A 21,160-nucleotide genomic window follows, 5' to 3' on the forward strand; every position below is an offset into this window, starting at 1 on the left:
TGGGGACAATTTTGGCCCAGCTTCACCTGAATCTGAACTGACTGGTTCGGGTTTCCTTGGGTAGGTTTGCCAAGTACCCGATCACTGTCTGTGTTACAGATGAGCCTGTGCCATGTCTTGCAGCTTTAGTCACCTTTGTGCTTTCTTTTGCTCGGTTTACCAGAAAGGCATGGCTCAGCATTTCACCAGACTGTCTTTGGTTTTGCAGGTAGCTGTATCCAGCTGGGTGGCAGGTGGATCCAAGGGTTACCATGAAGTTTTCAGGACCCCTGGAGAGCCAGAGGTTGTCTCTCCTTCTGGAGACGGCAATCTCTAGGGAAGCTCAAATGTGGAAAGCACATGTGCCGAAAATTCAGCCCAATCAGGTAATGTCTCTTCTTCACATCGTTCATCTTAGTAAAGGCATGAGACTATCCTCTGGTGTGTTTTTATGTGAACAACTGAAGCCGTTGCATGAGAAGTTACCTTCTGCTTGAGACCTGGGAAATTAGCCTCTGAAGTGATTACTGTTTGATTTGAGGGACATACCTGCAATCAGGGGCACAGAACACAGTACAGCATACAGTGTTAGATCTCTGCTGTTGCTTGTGGAAGCACATACATTTATTGGCTTAATTAAATTAATTTACAAATTGCGTGGATAATTAACACACATTTCTAGTGGGCACCAATTCTGCAACAGTTCTTCAAAGCAGCTTCATTTTCTTGGACTAAGCTCACTGATAAGAGCGTTGAAATGCTGGTTGCTTTCCACGTGAAATGACTTCTTCTCACGTGAACTGTTACTGCTAGCTTAGCTCAGGCCTCCCCCTGAAACAGCATATTCACAGCGAAAGCCTGACTTTGCCGCCTTTTCCCATTCTGAGCGAGATTCTTCCCTAGTGTAAATTAGCCTAGTTCTGCAGGGTAGGCTGTAGCTGTATCAGCTGAAGCCAAATGAGGATCTGACTTGGTAAGGCACTGTCTACTTCAGGAAGAACCCCACTGACTGTAATAGGACTATTTATGGAGCAAGGTGCAAGCTTGTGTCGAGGGAAGCAGAGCCAGATGCTGGCCCATTCCAGTGAGGAATGTTCTCACAGGACTGGAGGAAAATTCGGGGTGGAAGGGACCACAGGGGGTCCATAGTCCAACTGCTCAATTTTTGAGCAAGTTTTTTGGCAAGCAGGGCCAGCTGGGAGGTTGGACCAGGTCGCTCGTGGCCTTACCCAGCCTGAATTGCATTTGTGCTCCTTGCGGAGGAGGCGTCTGTCTGGCATGTGCACTCAAAAATGCCTGTGAACTCCACAAAGTTTTGTTTAAAACAAAACGTGAAACGTGAGGACGGTTGTCATAGAGTTTCTGGTACTTCGTCACTGGGTTGGGCAGACATAACCACACTAATGGGCTCAGATCCAGTTTTGCTGTTCTCGATTCATATAAAATGTTAATCCAAGTATGTCGGCTGTTGTCAAAGCTGATCAGTGTGGTGTTTGTTTTTTCTGTCTGGTGAACAAGAGGCTGCTGTTGTCGTGTAGGAACAAATATGTTTTTAAGGGGCTCAGTATTAGTTTTGTTAATCCAGATTTAGGTTTCCAGGTAAGTGACCTGGTTGTCAGAGGTGTGGAGGATATTGTAGCTGTGGCTGTCTTCAGGCACGTACAATTTAAGACCCTGGTTTATGGTAAACCAGCCTGTTATTCCATGCTGGCAGTATTCCTGGGGTTAGTGATTATAGTGTAGGGAGATAAGATTACAGTATAACAAAATAGGTTAGGGGCTCAGCGTAACCAAACCAGATTCTTGTGTGAAGATCTCACAGGGACAAGACGCTTGTATTTTTGCCTCGGTGAAGTTGATTCTGGTGGCTCAGAAACCACCACCTGCACTAGACAGTGTTCCTAGCAAACCCTGCCTTGCAGGATTGCATTGTCGCCCTTTGAAGATGAGGTTCCCCACCTGTGCCACGTTCGAGTTGTCGCTGCAGCAGAAGGACTAACCTCAGCCCTGTCTGTGGTGAAGAGCAGTTGTCCTGCTGCTGGGGCCCCAAAGTTAACGGGACTTTGGGCCGTCTGCCGAATATGAAACCGGAGAGGCAGCTCTGTTGCCTGCTGTGAAAAGTCAGAGTAGGATCAAGTATGGAAACAGCCTGATGGCTAAAACCAGTGTGAAGTTTGTGCTCGATAGCAGAGTCTCAGGTCTGGCCTGGATGAATACCAAGGTTGTCCTTTTAGTGTGCAATTATGTCATGATGATGAAGGATCTCTTGCCCCCTCCTCCCCTGCACTTCAACAGTATCACTGAGGGTCCGTGCTTGGGAGTGTTTCCTGGCCCTCTGTGCTTGTCACCCTAGGGCTTCTACTCCTGGAGTTTCCACCCCCAAAACTCTGTTGTCTTTGTAACCTTTTTCTTTATGTTTTCCCACATGTCAGTTCAGACGGTGACTTTATCAGCTAGAATGCCATGGTATTAAATGTTTTCTAGCAGTAAGTAATCATTACAGTGGATTGAAATCTCTGTGTGCGTATGTGTAAAATGTACCGAGGTCAGATTTAAAAGAGAACATAAACACAGCTGCCTGCTCTGGGGAAATCCTGACTTGCAATGCCACGGTGCAGCTGAGAACCCTGTATCTGTAGGCACATATTTCTCTCTGTTCCTACAGTTCGTGACACCCAACTTTTCAAACTGTCCCGTGTTCCTCCACGTCTGCAGCATTCATTTTGGCAACGTTGCGGTCACGGACGTTCAGTGTGAATTATCCTATTTTCTGTAATATCTGGAAGAAGGTCATATTCCCTAACATCTACTGCCTTCTTTTGAAAACAGCTGCAGTAGCCTAAAACCTCACTTGTATGAAACTGTTGTTTATTTCCCATGACAGTCAGGAAATCTGCATCCTTCTGTGTATCCTATCTGGCAACCCAAAGTGTGTGTAACTTTCCATTCCTTGCTGCAAAGGTAGACTGACTACAGAAAGGGTTTTAACGAAGTCATCTGGTTTGCAAATGAGAAGATGTGAGTGCGTCTACAAAAAAATCTAATGATCAGATTGGAGGTACGCCATAACTATTTTTTCAGGAGTAAACTTTCAGTTTTGACTCTTTAGAAGACATTTTTGGTTCTCATGTTTAAAACCGTAACAAGTCCAGTTTCTAAATATGTGTCAGAGCTGAGATCTTTGAAAGGAAGAAAGAAACTGGTAGTTACAGAAACAGGAAGACTTTACATTTTTAGTACAGGATGCAGAATCTGTTGGGGACTTTGGTCCTGATAATCTATGTGATTTTTCTGTTTCATTTTTACTTTCTGTCTGAAAACTCCCATTTCCTACTGGCATGTATATTTCTTTTAGTTTCCCTCCTTTAAATGTAGGCCACAGTGTCCGGGTATTTGCAGTGTATCAAAGCCAGATGTCACAGGGGCTTTTGAGCCTGAAAAAATAGGTGGGCTGAGTCTGGAACCCTCCTAGTGCTTCTGAATGTATTTGGTCTTTTTTTTTTTCCCCCTCCCTTGGGTTATACAGTACGCAGATGACATTCAGAAGTTTTCATGTGATTAAGGCTTGAGAAATCAAACAGTAAAGACTGGTCAAAGGTTGATTTTTGCATGTTACCAAGTAACTTTGCAGCAGAGAGGTGTGTAAGCCAAGATTTTTTTTTTTTTTAATAGAAACACAGTGTCACTTCTATCATTTCGCCTTTCTTGCCTGTTCTAGCTCTTTCTTTCTCTCTTCTCGTTTGTTCTCTGTACCTCTTAAGGAATCAGGAGACCTCAGTTTATTTCCAGTTTTTCCACTGTCTCGGCACATGACCTTGGGTCGGTCTTTTAACCTTCTGGTGCCCGTTTTATCCTGCGGGCGAATCCGAGACTGACTTACCGTTTTTGTAAAACATTGTGAGGTTAATGCATCTAGCTCTTCTGCTTTGCCGAGCAGTAATCTCTCTCCCCAGTGTTTGTGCACGTTATCGGGCAGATGGCAGAGGCTGTGCTGCTTGAGCTCTCTGCTGCGCCACTAAACCCTAGGCAAACCCTGCAAAACGCCACTCCTGAAAGGTATCAGGAGAGCACCTCTAATTCCCCACTGGTACGAGTGAGAAGCAACCCAGTGGGCGTCAGTTGGGGGTCTCTCTGGCGTAAAACAAGCGCTCCTGAGATCCAAAGAAGGACGGATTTGGTTGCGATGCTTACAGCTGCCCTTTTCAGAAGCCTCCCAGTCCTGATAAAGGTCACCTGCTTGCTCCCTGAGGAGCCCACAGCGGGACGAGGCAGAAACAAATAGAGGAAAGAGCAAAACATCTGTCTCTGGGACAGCAGACACTAAAGAAAAAAACTTACCAGGTGAAGTGTTCTTCCTAGATTAGGCAGCAATAAAATTGAGTCATGTTTGAGTTCACAGATAATATTTTTTATTAGACTGCATTTTTCAAAAGTCTCAAGGTATTCTGGAGATGATCTGTACTGTGCTCGCCCTCCAGAGCCAGAGTCACGGCCTCCGGCCCTCCTGTCTCACGCAGCGAACGTGCAGCGGCAGGGTTGCTGGGTCAGGGACGGTAACAAGGCGATACGGTTGTCGGTAAATGGGAAGCAGAACGACAGCTCTGTGTGCCTCTCGCCATCGCCAAGGCCTCACAGGCAGCTTTCTGACAGAACGCCTAAGAACTGTGGTTTGGGGCACTGATTTGGGAATCGCGCAAGTAAGATATTAACCCTCACTGCTGCTGGAGGCCTCGGGTCTGTGTGTTTTGTATGGGGTGCTGTATTCCCTCCCTTGGGCAGAATTACCGACCTCTGCGGTTGCCCGCTTTGGAGTGGTGAAATGACAGACACGGTGAGTGCGGTGCTGCCATTTCATTATTCGGTACAGTCACCTGCGGTCCCGGCACGCTGACTGGCCTCGTGTCATGTTACGTAAAATACCTGTCGGGAATCCTTCGCAGAAGCTTCCTGTTCGCTGACAGCATTTAAAGGCATGTTCATCGACAGAGTGACAGACAGGGTATTTCTTGATAAGGAATCGAGCAAATAATGGCAGGAAGCAGTACACGTGACGTACCCCTGCTTTATGCAAGGGAGAGAGAAGTTGACATCCCTCCGCTTCCCCATTTGTGTCCCAAACACATTCTGTTAGCTCCGTAGTTCCGCAAGGTGGCTTATTTGCATTTGTGCTGAAGCAAAACTGATGGGTTTACACACGCTGTTGTGCCCTGAAAAGGTGGGAATTAGCATCATGTCTTCCGCTTGGAAAAGAAGATACAGGTCTGTCACTCAGACATGGGTTTGGAATAGCTTTGTTAGGCTCGCACATCTGCCGGGCCCGTTGCGCTCCTCGGGTATCACATTTTGCGCTGATGCCGGCAGGGCTCGGTGCGTGCAGCGTTCTGTCCGTTGCTCCCGCCGGCCTCCCGATGGATGGGGGTGTTTGTGTGCTCCGCAGGTGGAAGACAGGAAAGGAGCTGCGGAAACCTCTTCTGTTATCTTACGGAGGTGCCAAGCAGGACTAAGCAGGACGGAGAGGGAGCACAGGAGTACTGTTAAAGAGCAGTGGTTGATCTTGCGCTCTGCAGGAGCATTCAGCCCACCACGTTACACGTCACTGTCGGTCCCAAGCACAGGGTAGACGAAGAGATAGCTGTGAGCAGATGGCTGTAAGCGTGCAGGGCAGCTTGTAAAAGTTACTCTAAGGCAGCGCGGCGGCAGCGCTGTGTCTCTTCGCTCTCAGTAAAACTCTGTCAGGCACTTTCGCAGGAGTCCTGCCTGGGCTCCATGGGGTGCTTCCGGCATAGCAAAACGGTTCTGAAATCCCTCATGCTTCATGCAGCTGCCCGCTGGCTTCCTGCTGCGGGCGAGCCGCGCGGCGCCTCCTGCAAATAGCTGCACGGGCGCCAGTCCAGAGAAAAGCTCTCCGGCACCTGCATGGGCTCGGTCTGCGATGGCTGGGGTGGGAGGGGGGGCAGGTAACGTGGTCCCCTGGGCTGGGGACCTGCTGGGGGTCCTGGGCACCCGCAGGCGCACACGGCGAGTAGGGCTGCAGCTCAGCTGGGGCCCTGATCCTGGTGGCCATTGTGGTGAAGAGCTGGGAGGGCTGTCGCTTTTTCGATGGCAGGAGTCACGCGCACGTCTGCTAACCTTTGGTGCCGGGATGGGCAACCAGATCGGTAGGTCGGGCCTTGCTCTGATCTGGCCTCCCCTCCAAAAAAAATAGAGGGGGGGTAAAGCGCCAGCCGGCTGAGATGGATTGTCCTTCAGTCCCAAGGGCGGCTGTTAGGTCTGTCTCGGAGCAACCTGCTGCTGCTGTGTGAAAACGGAATCTGCCGTTGCTGGGCTTGGGTTACTTTTCCATAATTAAAGCCGTCATGCTAGGCTATCGTGCTCTCCCGCCCCGGGGGTTCAGTTCTGCAGCGGTGGATTTGTGGCGACAAAACAAAGAGCTGGCCACACACAGACGCGGTGAGCGGCAGAAGGCGACGTTTATGGGAAAGTACCTCCACACCAGAGAGGAACTTTTGCTTTCCAGCCCAAAGGGACTTTTTTACTTTCAGCCACCGTAGCGTCTCGGTTTTGCTTTTAATTTTATATAACTAAGGAACAGTGACCTCGCTGCTTAATTCATTTTACAGTGCTGTATTTCTTATTTGTGTTACTAGGATGAGATGGGTACACCTTCAAGGGAGAGGGATAAGGGCCGATACATTTGTGTGGGAAGCTCCTTGCCCTGCTTGGAAGTAGCAGCAGGGTTCGTGGGTGTGGTGGGACGAGTTCTTATTCCTTCCGCCTGCCTCTTAAAATTGTCCATAATGAACTTGCCTAGTGCTGATGGGAGGAGGTTTAAATTCACCTGGTCGTTCTGTGTGCAGGGATTCTCCCCCCGCCCTCGTGCTCCTTTATTTCCAGTTAGGCTGGAGTAGACAAACTTTTTGTAAGATGGATGTTATTGTAGAAAAGAGCTGGAGATTCACCTCCTCCTTTCCTTTGCTTCCCCAGATCGTTCTTAAGAAGCCAGATTTTATGTTGAAGCCTTACTTCTGCTGTGCCTATACCTAGATGTGAGTTCACTTTGCAGTTGTCCCTTCACCTTAAAGGAACATGGTGCTCTGTGTGGGGGCTGTTTTTTGTTTTAATTTTATATCTTGTTTAGATACGCTGTAGTTTTTCAGTGGTTTAGATTAAACACCATTTCTTTTTCACATGGAAAGGACCGATGTTACCAGGGACTGAGTGTACAGTTGCTATTCTTTATGTTAACAGCCTTGCCATTTAAAGGTAACTCCTGAGCCTGAAATTTTGCCTTTTGGCCTCACACCGCCCATGAAGTGCGAGAGGATACAAGGACAGATCTCGGGAGGACTGAAGACTGAGAGGCAGCGTGGAAAAACAATCTCACCCTTCCCACCCATGCTGTTTTTAGGAGACGGCCTAGCCTTTTGCTTTGGCAGGCACAGGGAAAACAGCGCTGAGTCAGGACAGACACCCCCAAGAGCTGTTGAAGCTGATGCCCATTTCTGCTGGGATCTAGCAGGAATGGGATTTGTCAGGAATGGAAGGGGATGGGAAAAATCCCTCCCGCGCTGCTGAGGCACGGCCGTGCCTCCCCAGCAAGAAGCACAACAGATGCCGTCTTCGCCCCCTCCTCCAGAGCAGATGTTGTATTGCAGGAGGGAGCGCAGGGCAGACGGAGGCTACTGCCCCGCTGATACCGCACTGACGATGCAGCTCTCCCCTTGCCGGCCGAGGGCCCAAGCCCGTTCTTACTGGCTTCACCAGGACCTGGGCAGTGATTTAAGAGTCAGAGGCAGGTTTTTAAAGTCAAGTTTATTTTATTTGATGGGGTGGTTTCAGGTTGGCTTTTAAGCAGGTGAGCTTACCAGCTGCATTCACCCACATACTGCGTTTCCAAAATAATCCTTTAACCTTTTAAGTCCACAATATTGTCCAAACCTGGCTGTGGTTCTAAACCCTTTTGTATGGCTTTGTCTCCCTCCATTTAAAAATAGGCGCAATGAATAAATAAGGAACTTAACTATCACTCCTCCCTTTTCTGTCCGTTTTAGGTTCAGCTGTGCAGGCCTCGCTTTGCTTTGGAGAAGCATGCTCTGTAAGGACAGCCAGTAAACAACATTGCATTGCCCATTTTTCTCCCCAGATACATTCTAGGTCCCTATCCCGCTGTCCAAAAGATGTTTTCAGCAGAGCATTTAATAAACTCCTTACTGCTGTGTGGTGTATTCATTATCCTCCCAGCGCACGTTGAACTAGCATTTCTGGAACGAGTGCAACGTGTTGCAGACAGCGGGTGTCCTGCCCCTGGTGGGGCTCACATTTCACCCTTAAATTGCATTAACGATTTTAGAAAGAATCATTATTTCTTGGAATTGAGGAAACTAATTTTCTCTTCTGTCCTGAAAAAGGGTAGGTGCTTTTTAAAAAGCCACGCTATAGTCAAGTGGCATCCAGAGGTCCCAGCTGAGACCAGAGGCCCATCTGGATCAGACACGCAGTCCTGCTGACGCCGTTGCACCGTCAGGGATCAGGAGAGAAAACAAGGCAGGACTTTGTTCTCCTCAGGGGAGCACCTGATACAGCACTGGAGGCACGTTTTGCAGGCAGAGGTAGTATCGCTTTTATTAGCCCAGCGAGTACAGCTGGAAGAAACAGCTTTGCTTGCACCACCCTGTGTCTTTAGACTAGATTCCTGCTACAGTAGCACGGGTACTGTTGTACTTCTTCTAAGGGAATTGGGTGGCCGCATTTTGGCGGGACACGAGTCCGTGAGCAGCAGTAACCGGCTGTGCACCCGCTCTCACAGAGCCCAGAACTCAGCCCCGGGGCTTGAGCCCTGCCACCTTCCCCGCCCCTTCTGTCCCACTTGGCGGTGAAGGTGGAGCTCAGCACAGAGTAAAGATGTCATACTGCAATTCATGATGACACCAGCGTGAGGCTGCTGTCCTCGCGGAGGCCCTAGTGTAATTGCAGTTCTGCCTGCAACGCTCTGCTTTCGCACATGTTCTTCACTCCACGGCAGGAGAGCTGTAACAAAGCGCGTTACTGTCTGCGTAAGGCACAGGGTAGGTACCTTGGTGATAGATGTAGCCCGAAGTATTTATTTTGCAGCAATAGTGGGTGTTTTTAGTTTCTAAAATTCTGCTACTTTCCCCCGGGCCCGTGTTAGCGCTGGGAGAACAGCTACAACCCAGCCCAGCAGTGATGCGTCTTTGCACGAGCCTTTAGCTTTCTTTTCCACAGTAACTGGTCAGGCAGCATTTCATTCAGTTTCTTTCTCTTACACCGTCTCAGCAGTAGCCAAAAGAGCACAAGGACCCTGAGCTTAACAGAATAAATTTGTTTAGTTTCACTTCCGCTAATCACCCCAAAAAATCCCTGTTGAAGTTAGGACCAGACATTTACTTGGTTGAATTGAAAGGCTCTAGAAAAGCTGTAAAGATTTCTGAAGAAAGTCAGAGAGAAAGATTTTATGTCAATGACTGATCTGTATGTGTGGCTGAAATTCAGCTGTTGTGCAAACAGATCAATGGTGGTGACTTGGGCCAAAAAGTTAAAAAAAACCCCAAACCCAGACTTTTTTAGGTGAAATTGTACCTGCTTTACCCCAGTTCACAGGTAACTGTACTGCTAAAGGTCTTTTGTAAGCTGTTTGGAATTTTCTTTTTTTAACATATACCGAGCTAAAAATATGCCCATAATTTGAAGGAAAAATAAACCTTTCCTCTCAAACACCAACTCGGTCCCTCCCCTCTTTTTGTCAAGAGCTGTACACCCACCTGGCTCCCACAGCAGCTCTGGTTTTGCTCAAGCTGGGCATTTCTGTGTATCTACATGGTTCTAAGGAGGATTTAAAAAAAAAAAAATCTCTTAGAGCTCAGCTGGAGAAGATCCTGTCTTACTTGAGAAACTACAAGACATCCTTCCTCTTCTCCCCAACGTACAGTGAAATTTGAGTGAAGTTTGAGGCTGCTGTAAAGGAAAGTTGTCTTTTCCATAGCAGAGATCTTGGGATGGGGCAAGTAACTGCAAGAACAAAGCGGTGATTCAGGCTGGCGCGTGGCTCCCCCCTTTCCAAAGGAGGCTTTGTTTCCGTGCCGAATAACTCCTGTGGAGGTAAAGTGGTAACATTTCTGACTCGCTCAGCCTGTGTATAAGAATAGTTTGTTTTTCTCTCCAACAGGATGTAGCCATTTCTCCAAAGCAGAGGGATGAGGTCATTCAGTGGCTGGCCAAGCTCAAATACCAGTTCCACCTTTATCCAGAAACGCTCGCCCTGGCCATCAGCCTTTTGGACAGGTTTTTAGCTGCAGTAAAGGTAAATATTTGCAGGTACAGAAACTGAAAGAGTTGTGTACCGCCCGCTCCGTTATTTCTGTGTACAGTCCTAGTGGTGTGGCTGTACGGACACGCTTACTTCCCCCCTCTGCTCTCACACCCTCTTCCTTTCTCACACATGTGTAGGATGGTACCTGCACTACTCCAGGAGCTTAATTTTGGGTAGTGGAACTGGCAGCACACAGTGCCGCCAGGACTTTTGGATGCAGATTCTTTCCATAGTCGTTTTCCACCCGCTGAAAGTAGCCATTGCTTTAACGAGAACACACAGTTCTTGGGGAACTGACCTAGTGCTTATACCTGCCAAGAATATTTTCCCTTTTTCCTCTGTTCTGCCCCTTTCCTTCATGTAATGCAGCTCATTAGTTTAAACGTACGTTAACCTAAGAGAAAAGAAGCACCCTTCCTCTTCAACTACGTGCTCGCTCTTAACGTGGTTTGAATGTTGCGTTTGCCTCAGCACAGTACCCGTTCCCTTAAGTAATCAGAAAAAGAGGCTGCACTGAGGTTACGTTTTAGATAAAAAGAGAAGAGTCTCTACCTTAACCTAAATTGACTCATAAAGCTGAAGGAATGCCTGCTAGCCTGCAGATAGAAACCTAAGGCCAATGCCCCCTGACAGAAAAGTCAGGGAAAGCCCCTGCTCACCTCTTAATTTCTCTGGTGTTTTAACTGCATTTAATGTCATTTGTACCACCTAGAATTGCTGGGAGCACCTGCTAGCAGTGAACTAGCTGGAGGAAACAAATAAATGTTTGAGGACAGGTTTGGGCTTGGCAAGCGTGCTAGTGCAGGGAAATAAAAAAAAAAAAATGGGAGAAGATACAGCCAGAGGTGATTGCTTTTTGGGGGAGCAGTTCACTGCTAACCTGCTCTATAGCCAGTCTGACAGACTAAGAGCTTAAGCCTGATGACAAGGTAGACAGATGTGAAGGACGGAGGGAGGCAAGCATGGGTGTAGGCCATCAAAGGGACAGGCTGTCCACTCCTGCTGTACTGCACAGAACGGAGAATGTATACTCCTGTTTGGTTTTAAGGCTGTTACACCACAGAAACTGTTTAAAAAAAGACAAGTTAAAAATCAGCATTAGGGCTACCTGCAGCTGGGATCTGCTGTTCCTCTGTCCCTCTAAGCCTGACACGGAAGCGAGCTAGACATGCTGGGCTTGGGCCGTGCTTTGCACCTGCGCAAGTCACTGAACAAACTGTGGGTCAACCCAAAATCCCTGGCCTTGAGTTGTGAAGTCAGGCTTTGGGTAGCCTTATCTCTTACCATGTTTGCTCGGTTACATTCCTTGCTCAGCAAATCTGCCATCTCGTCTGCACAGGCGTCTAATCTCATCACCAACGCTGTTAGCAATATAGCTCAGGAGGTCTCAGCAGAAGAATGTATTCTCAGCCCGTGCGCTTACATTTCAATGTGACTTAGTTTGGTAGACTGCAAATAACATCATCCATTCATCTACCCTTTAAATATTAATAAATATTGATAATGTTTTAATTACGAGCCATCGAAGTTTTTATTTTTAAGGAGATCTCAAAGTAGCTGATTTACTGAAATAGTAAGATGAGAAATAGATTTAAATCCCTCAACAGCTAATGCCCTCGAGTACAGTTTTTCTTTCAGTAATTTGCAGCAGCCAAAGAGTCTGCAGAGAAGGTACGAGAATGAGTAAGGAGTCCACTGCGTGCTTCAGGCAGCCAGCAGGAGCGGGGAAGGGTGTTTTGTCTGGGTGAGCGTTGTTCAAACAGCTCAGGGCTTTGTGCTCCCCTGCCCCCCCCACCTTTCCTCTCCCATAAAGCCATCATTCCTCTGCTGCAGCCTAACTCCTGTTTTTTATCAGGCGCTACCATGTGGGATTTTATTGTTAAGACAACTAGTCCCTTCCCTTCACCATGAACACGCTTTGAAATTGCTGGGACTGGCTGCACCTAAGGCTGTTCGCCAGGCGTGCTTTGGAGGCCCAGGCAGCAGCGTTTGGTGTAATTCACCGCGCAGCACTCGTTAACCCTCACCAGAGCCGTGTTTAAGCCCATCTCAGCAGCACTTGCCCCACGCGTGAGGAGCCAGCAAGGCAGGTAGAAGCTCCTGTAGGAGAGCAGGATGAGGGACTGGGTTTTAACACGCCTTTGGCAAAAGACAGTTGTTCCTTCCAGGTCAGTCTGTAGAGGGGATGCACTTGGGACAAAGAGGAGACAAAATTATTGTTAAAAATAATTGAGGAGAATATAGGGGAGAATAAGCTTCCCTGATGGTAGGAACCTGCGCTAGACACGGGCTTTTCCCTGAATACAACACAGAAGGTGTCCTTCTTTGGTCTATGTTACTTTGTGCTAACTTGCGTTTTCTTTGAACCTGCCTGCATAGTCAAGAACAAATTCCAGTCTAGCCCTAAGGGAATTTGTTCTCCTGGTTTTCAGTGACACCTGAATGCACAAGCAGACGTGTGCATGCACACCCCCGCCCCCAAGTGCGGATTCTCTACATGTATTTAACGTGAAGTTTAAATGGCACTGGAAAGCCAAAGCTCTAGGCATAGCATGGTCCTTTTTATGTAACTGAGGCTGAATGTAGGTGAAGATCTTCAATTTGGACATGATCCTGTGTTGTTCTTCTCATTGCTTTCTGGAAACAGTGTTCTGGATTTCTTAACAGCTCATTGCACGAGTGTAACGTGCAGCATCTCACCCTTCAACCACCCCGTAGCTCTGTTGCATCTGCTAAAATTTACCTAGCAAGAATAAATCACGGCAACAGTTGAGGCTGTAAGTAGACTTTCACATTCAGTGCAGGATTTTAACTTACCTTTGGCTTTCAGCATCTCTTAACATGGACAGGAGAGGACCAGTAGCCAGTAGGCTACTGGAGGGGGGGCACGCTCTGCCGCTGTCTACTCACTCGGCTGTGACAAGGTTTAGAAACGGCGCCCTTGCATTTCCTAGCCCCTGGCCACTAAGGAGCAGGTGGACACATCCTGTGCTTTTTACGCTGATGTTGGAAGTGAAGTCCTTTGTCAGACAGTCAAATTGACAAAGATCGCTGCTAAGCAAAAATTCCAGCAGATGCGCCATATTCAGAGCACGTGCTGAGTCTGGTCCATCACAGAGACTATCTGAACACTTACAGCCCATGCATCCTGCTTCCCCCCTCACCCCCCAGCCGAGGCCCATAAAAGGAGTTTTTGTTGCACATGAAAAAAAAAAATCACCCTTTCCCCTCCAAATTTCACTTACCTTGCCTAAAACAACCCACTGTAGAATGGACCAGCTCTCCCTCAATCCCTGGGCCACAGTTTTGAGAAGTGCAGTGTGAAATTACATGAGTGGTGATTTTTGGGGGTGTTCTCTACTTCCCTAGGCAAGGACAGCGTTTTTAAATTCTCTTTTTTCCTTCCTATTCTGTGTCCGACCCCCAGCAGCACTAACAGCAGAGCTCTGCTGAAGCAGGTGGAGTGGCAGTGTGTTTTTGCCAGGTGACAATCTGGACCTTCGGATTTTCTCTTTCCTATTTCTCCTGCACTGCCTAAAAATGAGCTCTTTCCACTCCAGCGCCGCACATCAGTGGGTAGCAATTACGATCACGGGGCTGGCAGACTGCTGTTCCACCTTACCTCATGGAGTATGGATTTTTGCTTGGCACGGCTTGCCACCGCTGTGGCGTAGCTGGAGGTCAGCCTGCTGATCCAGAACGCGTTGCATGGGCAGCTGAGACCCTGGGGCTCAGGATGTCCTACCAGAAAGGATTATGTATAATTTCTGCATCACATTCAGACAGAGACTTCTCTGCTCTTCTGTACCGCAGGCCCGTCCAAAGTACTTGAACTGTATTGCAATCAGCTGCTTCTTCCTTGCTGCAAAGACCATTGAGGAAGATGAGGTAATTTTTTTGTTCTTACTACCTTAGCATTATCTAAATAGATATTCTTCCAGTCCTGCCTTTGCTTGCACATGGTGGCTGACGCTTGCCAGGACAGGAATGCAGCCTTCTGTGTGATTTCTATAATGATCGGTTCTCTCGTTTCTTCTTTGCGTTGGCTTTTGCAGAGGATTCCAGTACTGAAGGTGTTGGCTCGGGACAGCTTTTGTGGTTGTTCTCCAGCTGAAATTCGCAGAATGGAGAAGATTATCCTGGATAAACTGAACTGGGATCTTCACATGGCAACGCCACTGGATTTCCTTCATATTGTAAGTCAGGGGCTATTTACGTTCTTTCTGGTATCTGTCCGTGTAAATAAGGTACCTAGACAAAAACTCTACCTGTAGGGGAGCAAAGACCTCAGGATGTGTGTTTAATTCCTCCGTACAAGTGGTTTCTGAAAGAAAGAGCCTTGCCAGAGAATTTCAGAGGAGACTTGCGACACTTGGGGTGCAATTTCCAAAACATGGGCCTGCCATCTGACCTGTTTTGAGGCATGTTAAGCCACACACTAAGACTCACAGCTCCTGAAAACCTTGCCCCCAAGTCTTAATTGCTAATGGGTTTGCTCATAGCTAAATGCCAGGCAGCACGAAAACAGTAAGTACAACCACAGAGAAAGCACTGATGCTCGGCAACGGGTGGGCTCTGTGCCTGCTACAGAAAGGCACAGCCAGAGATTCATGGATAAGGCCAAGGGAAGGAAAGTGTCCTGAGTTCTCTGTTGAATTTCATCCTCTCTGCTTGTTCGAGCAGGAGTTTTTGTCTAGGACACCTGAACTGCCAAACCTGTGTTGTTGAGAGAGAAGGGTGGAAGGGGATAGCCTTCTGCAGAGCCCCGCAAAGCCTGGTCCCCAGGCAGATGATACGTACGATAGCAGGTCCCGCCAGAAAGGCTGCACCAAGCTGTTGGTGGGTTCAACAGTTCCCCCCCCCCCGGCATGGAAATTGCCTTGAAGGTTAAGCTGGAGGATCCTTGTGCGTCAAAGACACGTCGCATGCCATTCTTGAGGTCTGACCTGGCTTTGCCCGTGGGGTTGCCTGTCGGTGACACCAGCTGCCTCATGTGCTTGTTTCCCCCCCCAGTTCCACGCGGTTGCGATGTCCAACAGGCCTCAGCTACTGACCATCCTGCCCAAGCTGAGTCCCTCTCAGCACGTGGCGGCGCTCACCAAGCAGCTGCTGCACTGCATGGCCTGTTACCAGCTGCTGCAGTTCAAGGGCTCCATGCTGGCGCTGGCCATCGTCAGCCTGGAGCTGGAGAAGCTGCTCCCCGACTGGCTGGCTCTCATCATCGAGCTGCTCCAGAAGGCACAGGTGAGGGGGTGCCGGCACCACACGCTGCAGCAGGGAGGGACCGGGGGCCGCAGAAGCCTGCATCTTGCTCAGTACTCCAGTGATCCAAGCCACCTGGGGCTTTCAGATCCCTACCTGCTGATCTCTGCCTGCAGTTACGCTTTTGCGAGGGTGGTTGTGCTTCAGCCTGAAGGGACAGTTTGTTGGGACGGTTCTGCAAAGTCTTGATCTTGACTGCATCCAGTAGGTGACAAAGGCAGGAGCTGTGTGCCCTGATGTGTGCGGGCTCTCTCTGCACCAGGGAGAAAATCCTAGTTAGCCGCTCAGCCGCTCATTCTAAGCGTACGGGGTCATCTAACAGGTACTGGAAAGACAAAACACTCAAGGTGCTAAAAATACGCAGTGAAATCTTTTAATATCTGACAGGTGTTTTTCCCCCCCACTATTCCCATGAGGTGTAAGAAGGAGCAGGGGTCCGTATCTTATGAAGTCAGCGTGTTGGGGGTCTTTTTGGTCCTTTAGCACTTACTTTCTCCTGCATCCAGCATATCATTGAGAAGCGAGGTGCACGGGTGGCGGTGTGTTCAGAGCCCTAGCCCTGCCCTGCCCGACAGCCTCTTCTCTCCGTGGCGGTGTCCTGCAATGCCGGTATCTTTGCTTGTCTTCCCACTCCAGATGGATAGCTCGCAGCTGATCCACTGCCGGGAGCTTGTGGCACATCACCTTTCCACTCTGCAGTCTTCTCTGCTGCCCAATTCTGTATATGTCTACAGTCCCCTCCAGCATACCCTGGTGACCTGTAACAGAGGAGTGTACAAATGCCAGCCCTCCTCTGTCCCAGGGCCAGGTTTCTCCAAGGACAACGGCAGGCCAGAAGTGCCAGTCACAGGTACAGCCGCGCTCTACCAGCGTCTGCCAGCTCCCAGCGGTTGCAAGCAAGCCTCTGCCAAGCGTAAAGTAGAAGAGATGGAAGTGGACGACTTCTATGATGGTATCAAGCGTCTCTACAACGAAGACATTGCTCCAGAGGTAGTGGCTCTTGAAAACATGGGCTCTGTTTGTGGCGCTGATGTCTCGAGGCAGGAGGGCAACGTTTCCCCTTGTCCACCTTTACAGCCAGTGTCTGTTATGTAGCTGTGAGTGCACACCACCGGCTCCACCATAGCTACGCTAGAAACCACGCAGAACCTGGCGTCCTGTGTTCTCAGTGGGGGGAGAAGGGGCCATACCTTGTCAGGCTGAACTGAAGGGAGCCAAAAAACAGAAAAAAAAAATCCCAACCCTTTTTTGAATTTTTTTTCTTGTGCGGCTAATTATAGTTCCACTATTTAAGCACTTAAAAACACAAAAAAGTATAAAAATCTAAAAAAAGACCCAAAAACCAAACAAAAAAAGTAGCAAAAAATTGTTTCTTTCTAGTGTTGTCAGTTCCACTGTTTTTCTGCTCCTGTGTATTGTAACCCATTCTCCATGTCCAAGAGCTCACATCAGTCGTGCAGAGTTGTTCCAGGTTTCCCAGCCAACTAACACCTCTCTGATCCGATTTCCGTCGGCTCCTTGCTCTTTCTGCTTGCTCCTCTTTTAATTCTCAGCAAGTCTTGTGCATGATGTTCTGTACTACCTGACCTTCACAACAGCTTTCTTTTTCCTTTCTAAAGAAAAAGATCTTTTTTGTTTTGTTAGCACTTTGGTGTTTAAATGTGATAATATTTAAAAACTGGATTTAACTAAAAGGTTAGTCAGGAAAAAACCAAAACCAAACACTTGCGAGCTGCTCCACACTTAAGTAATAACCACAAGAGCGTGAACGTACTCTAGAAGAACACGAGGGCAGCCGGCCACTGTGCTCTGTACCTTACACAGAGACTTCTCCAAGTTAAAACAGTTTGTGTTTTCAAACACAGAAAGCAGTTAATGGGTTTTGTAGCACTTGAACAAAACCGGTAGTTTTTTCTCGTTTGCACCAAGAAATGTTGCACTCAGTGTGGATTTTCACCAACGCTTGACTCCCTACGTCAAGTGTAGACCTTCAATTCTGCAGAGTCTGTTTTTTTCCCATATGTTTATAAGCTTAGCATGTGACCAGCACTGCTCGGTGAGGTGCTGAGGCGGCTACGTACGCCTGAGGTTTGAAAGGTGTGTAATTATCAGCCAGAAAACCAAAACAAAAGACCCTAACCCTCAAGTTTTGTGTTCCTGTAACTTCTAACCAAGAGTAAAACCTTTAAAAACTTGTCTCTTAAATGTTACACCTCTGTTTCTCAGAATGACCTGTCCCAATTGTAAGCTCTCTCCACAGCCCTGAGGAAGGTATCGTATTTGGAGCCATTGTACTGATGAAAGCCTTCTGGTAGCAATAAAGAAAGTTGTCCTGGATTCCGAGTCTTGTTTTGTGCTTTTCACCTGAGTCCAGGCTCAGCTTTACCCGGAAGCTGCAAGGGAGCCAGACCTGTGAGAAAGTGGCTTTAGGGGTGCTGGGCAGCCGGGGTGCCAGGGGAGTTGCATGACAAACTCATTGCCTCTACGGCAGGTCTAGCTTTAGCCCCAGCTCTGGTGCTTCTCACACCCTCCTCAGTCACCAGGCGGTTCCCCTTCCAGGCTGAGCACGGGCACTCGGTGCACGGCTGGGACACGGCTTCATCTCACCCGTCTTGGAACCGTATCTCCTTTTTGATACTCTGAACGCCCCATTGAAGAGTGAAGTTTCCCATACCCAGGCTGGCTGTAGATGCCTGCTCGCCTGACATCCCTCCCACTGAAAGTCACATTTGATGATGAAAAGGTTAGTACAGTCTGCATTTCTGCTTTTTTCTGTAAACTCAGAGATTACAGAATAGATTCTGTTCTGTAATCTCGCCTGCTTCCTGGCTGGCTTTGATCTCGTGCACTTCAGGAGGAGCCGGCCCCTCCTGCCTCGTGTCTTCTGAGGTGCCATCCTTTTTGTTGTGCACAGTCCACTGTGACAAACTTTTCTTGGGCTTCAGCTCTCTTCCTGCTCGCGTCCTGGAAACCACCTCCTGAGGCCGCATTTCTCAAAGCGGGGTGCACCTTCCTTCCCTTCCCGTCATCCTTATGGTATAACCAGTCCCTGACCTTTTCTCTCTCCCCGCTGCTTAGTTTTCTCCAGCCAGGCTGCTCTGCAGTCTCAGGGCTTCCCTTGCACACCCCTAGGTCACAGAATACCCCATCGCTGCAGGACTTCCATGATACTGGTGCTCACTACTTCAAACCCACTTCAAGGCACGCATCTTTTTCAGTTAAATTACACAGTATAACAGCTCTAAATAAAAATAACTGCCCTGATTTCCAACACTAGATATAACAACATTAGCATGGGAAAGATTAGAGCCAGTTAATTTTCACACCCCTTGACAGCCAAGCCAGGCACCCGCGGTTTCTGCACAGAAGGGAGTCTGTGTGTGCGCTTGTGCTTGCTGCATGCGAGCAGCAAAGTGATCCAGCTTATCCTGAAGGGAGCAGTTGCTAAGAGCTCCGGCTGTGTATGGAGTCAGAGAGAGGTGAGCCAGGGCTCTCTTAACTCTTCTGACGATACTAGCCTGCACAATACAAGACCATGGAGAGAGTTTTGTGGGACTACAGCTTATTTTAGTTAGCTTCCAATGGTGTGAGACATGGGGGGAAGAAGAGAAGATGGGGACTAAAGTGCCATGGCATCGTCATCCCACAGCAATAAATCCAAGCCTCACCTTCCACGGGCTTGTCCCCCTCTGCACACTCCTTCCCTCCCAGCTGAAAGGACACATTCCCCCTTACTCATTCGGCAGCACCAGCACACAGGCACTGGTGAGGATTACGGCCCAAACCCCGCTGCAGATGCGCACAGGGAGAGGAGTTGGCACGGGGCTGGGAAAAGGAAGGTGTTTGCCTGTGCCAGCTGGCAGGGGCCTGGCTGGAACAGAAGGGAAGGAAGCTGGACTTAAGGGGAGAGATTTAGGTGCTGCTGGAGCAGGTCTCTAACAGATGTGCTGCAGCCATGGCTGCGAGTCGCTTTGTGAGAAGGTAAGAGCTTTCCTTCTCACCGTTTTCTCCTCCCCAAAAGCGACAGGACAAGAGCAGGTCCTGCGCTGCCCCGCACCAGACAGCCCCAGCTCGCGCCAGCCCTGCCAGAAGAGCTCTGCGGTGACTGAGCTAGCTGCTGCGCTTGCCTCAGCCCCAGGCGCACCAGAGGAGAGGAGCCTCTTTTTCCCCAAAGCAACAACAACAAAAAGCAACAACTTTGTTCTTTGCAGCAAAGGGGCAGGGGGGTAGCGCTCTAGTGAGAAGCAGCTTGTCAGAGTCACAAAGTTAATTTTACAGTATCATCAACTGCCTTCAGAACTGTGCTCAATAAACACAGCGTTACTTCTGGCTCTCCCTGTATTAAGTGCAACGCTGGGAAGGGTCACTGCCCAGAAACCTTCCCAGCCTTCCTGTGCTGCACAAAGCTGGCCAAGCCACAGCCCCAGCTCAGCATGCACCTGCGAGGCCAATACCCAGAGAGGCAGGACTCCAAACCTCCCTGGCTGCCAAGGGAGCTTTCGTGCTCTCGAGTCCCAAACACACAGGCGCTCCCTTAGCCCCAGTTTGAGCAGATGGCCTTTTTATTTTGTTGACACTATGCACAAGTCCACACCGATTATCTTTTGCCCAAATACAGGCAACTCCTCCAACAAAAAACAAGGTTCAGAGAGACAAAACCTGGCCTCCATTTGGAAGACCTACCTCTGCAGGGTCCTGCTCACAGGCTGCTGCCTGGCTGTCCTCGCATAGGCTCTAGGACACTTGTGGGCCAGCTCTCTGGCTCTGTTGCCCAGCAGCATCCTGTTGCCTTTTGCTCTTCTGGATGCAAAAGGAAATACCCAGTCGCTGCAACTGCAAACACACCCCCTCGACTTGTCTCTTTTCTTCCTCTCTACCTCTGCTGTGAACACACTAGTTTTCAACAAACCCTTTCAACCCACCACCACGTATGGAATGCATCCACTAAGGAAACGCCCAGTTGTGCCCATGGTACCTTGATACACCCAAGAGCCTGGCTGCACCATCGAGGTGCCCGGATGCAGCAGGGTACAGAGGATTAACTTTCAAAGCCACCCATGCCCCGAGTGCAGGTGCCCAGCTCTGCTGTGAGCCATGGGCAACAGAAGCAGACTTAGTGCACCAGCGTACCCCGCCCGCCCTGGTGTCAACTTGGCCGTGGGAGAGTTGTGCTTCAGGGACTGGCCAGCCTGGGTCTCAGAGGCCAGGGCTGGCATGCCAGCCTCCCCCGGGCACCGCAGCTATGTCACCAGGTGGTCTTCAGCTTTGCAGCTCTCCTCCTGCTGCTGGTGCTGCAGCCACCTGTGTCCCAGGCCAGGTGGGGCCAGTAAGGAGCCCAGGGAACACAGGTCTGCATTGCTGGCTGCACTGGTGTGCAGATTTACAGTGTTTTGCAGCTAAACAGGTGATGCTCAAAGACAGGCTTGCCTTTGAAAATGAGACACATCCCAGCAAGATCAGCTCCCCCAGGAAGCAAGGTCCAGCTGACTGGGAAATAACCTGCATTGCCAGAGAGAAAAAACAACATTTCCCCCCTCCCACATTTCCTCCCCACAAAAAACCCCCAAGTGATGACACAGTCCAAATGTGGCC

At 49.1% G+C, this 21,160-nt stretch overlaps 1 protein-coding gene across 1 annotated transcript in view; it reads left to right on the forward strand.

The window, feature by feature from the left end:
* CCNI (cyclin I) overlaps positions 1-17,905 on the forward strand; it is a 34,937-nt gene extending 17,032 nt beyond the window's left edge. The window contains exons 2-7 of the mRNA XM_072863376.1: positions 209-365; positions 10,163-10,297; positions 14,120-14,194; positions 14,362-14,502; positions 15,320-15,550; positions 16,205-17,905. Coding sequence (XP_072719477.1) covers positions 252-365; positions 10,163-10,297; positions 14,120-14,194; positions 14,362-14,502; positions 15,320-15,550; positions 16,205-16,663 — 1,155 coding nt within the window. The 5' untranslated portion in view covers positions 209-251 and the 3' untranslated portion in view covers positions 16,664-17,905. The remainder of the gene's footprint in view (positions 1-208; positions 366-10,162; positions 10,298-14,119; positions 14,195-14,361; positions 14,503-15,319; positions 15,551-16,204) is intronic.
* Positions 17,906-21,160: the final 3,255 nt, after the last annotated feature.

This window comes from Ciconia boyciana, chromosome 5 (genome assembly GCF_034638445.1).
Source record: "Ciconia boyciana chromosome 5, ASM3463844v1, whole genome shotgun sequence".
NCBI classification, from domain to species: Eukaryota; Metazoa; Chordata; class Aves; order Ciconiiformes; family Ciconiidae; genus Ciconia; species Ciconia boyciana.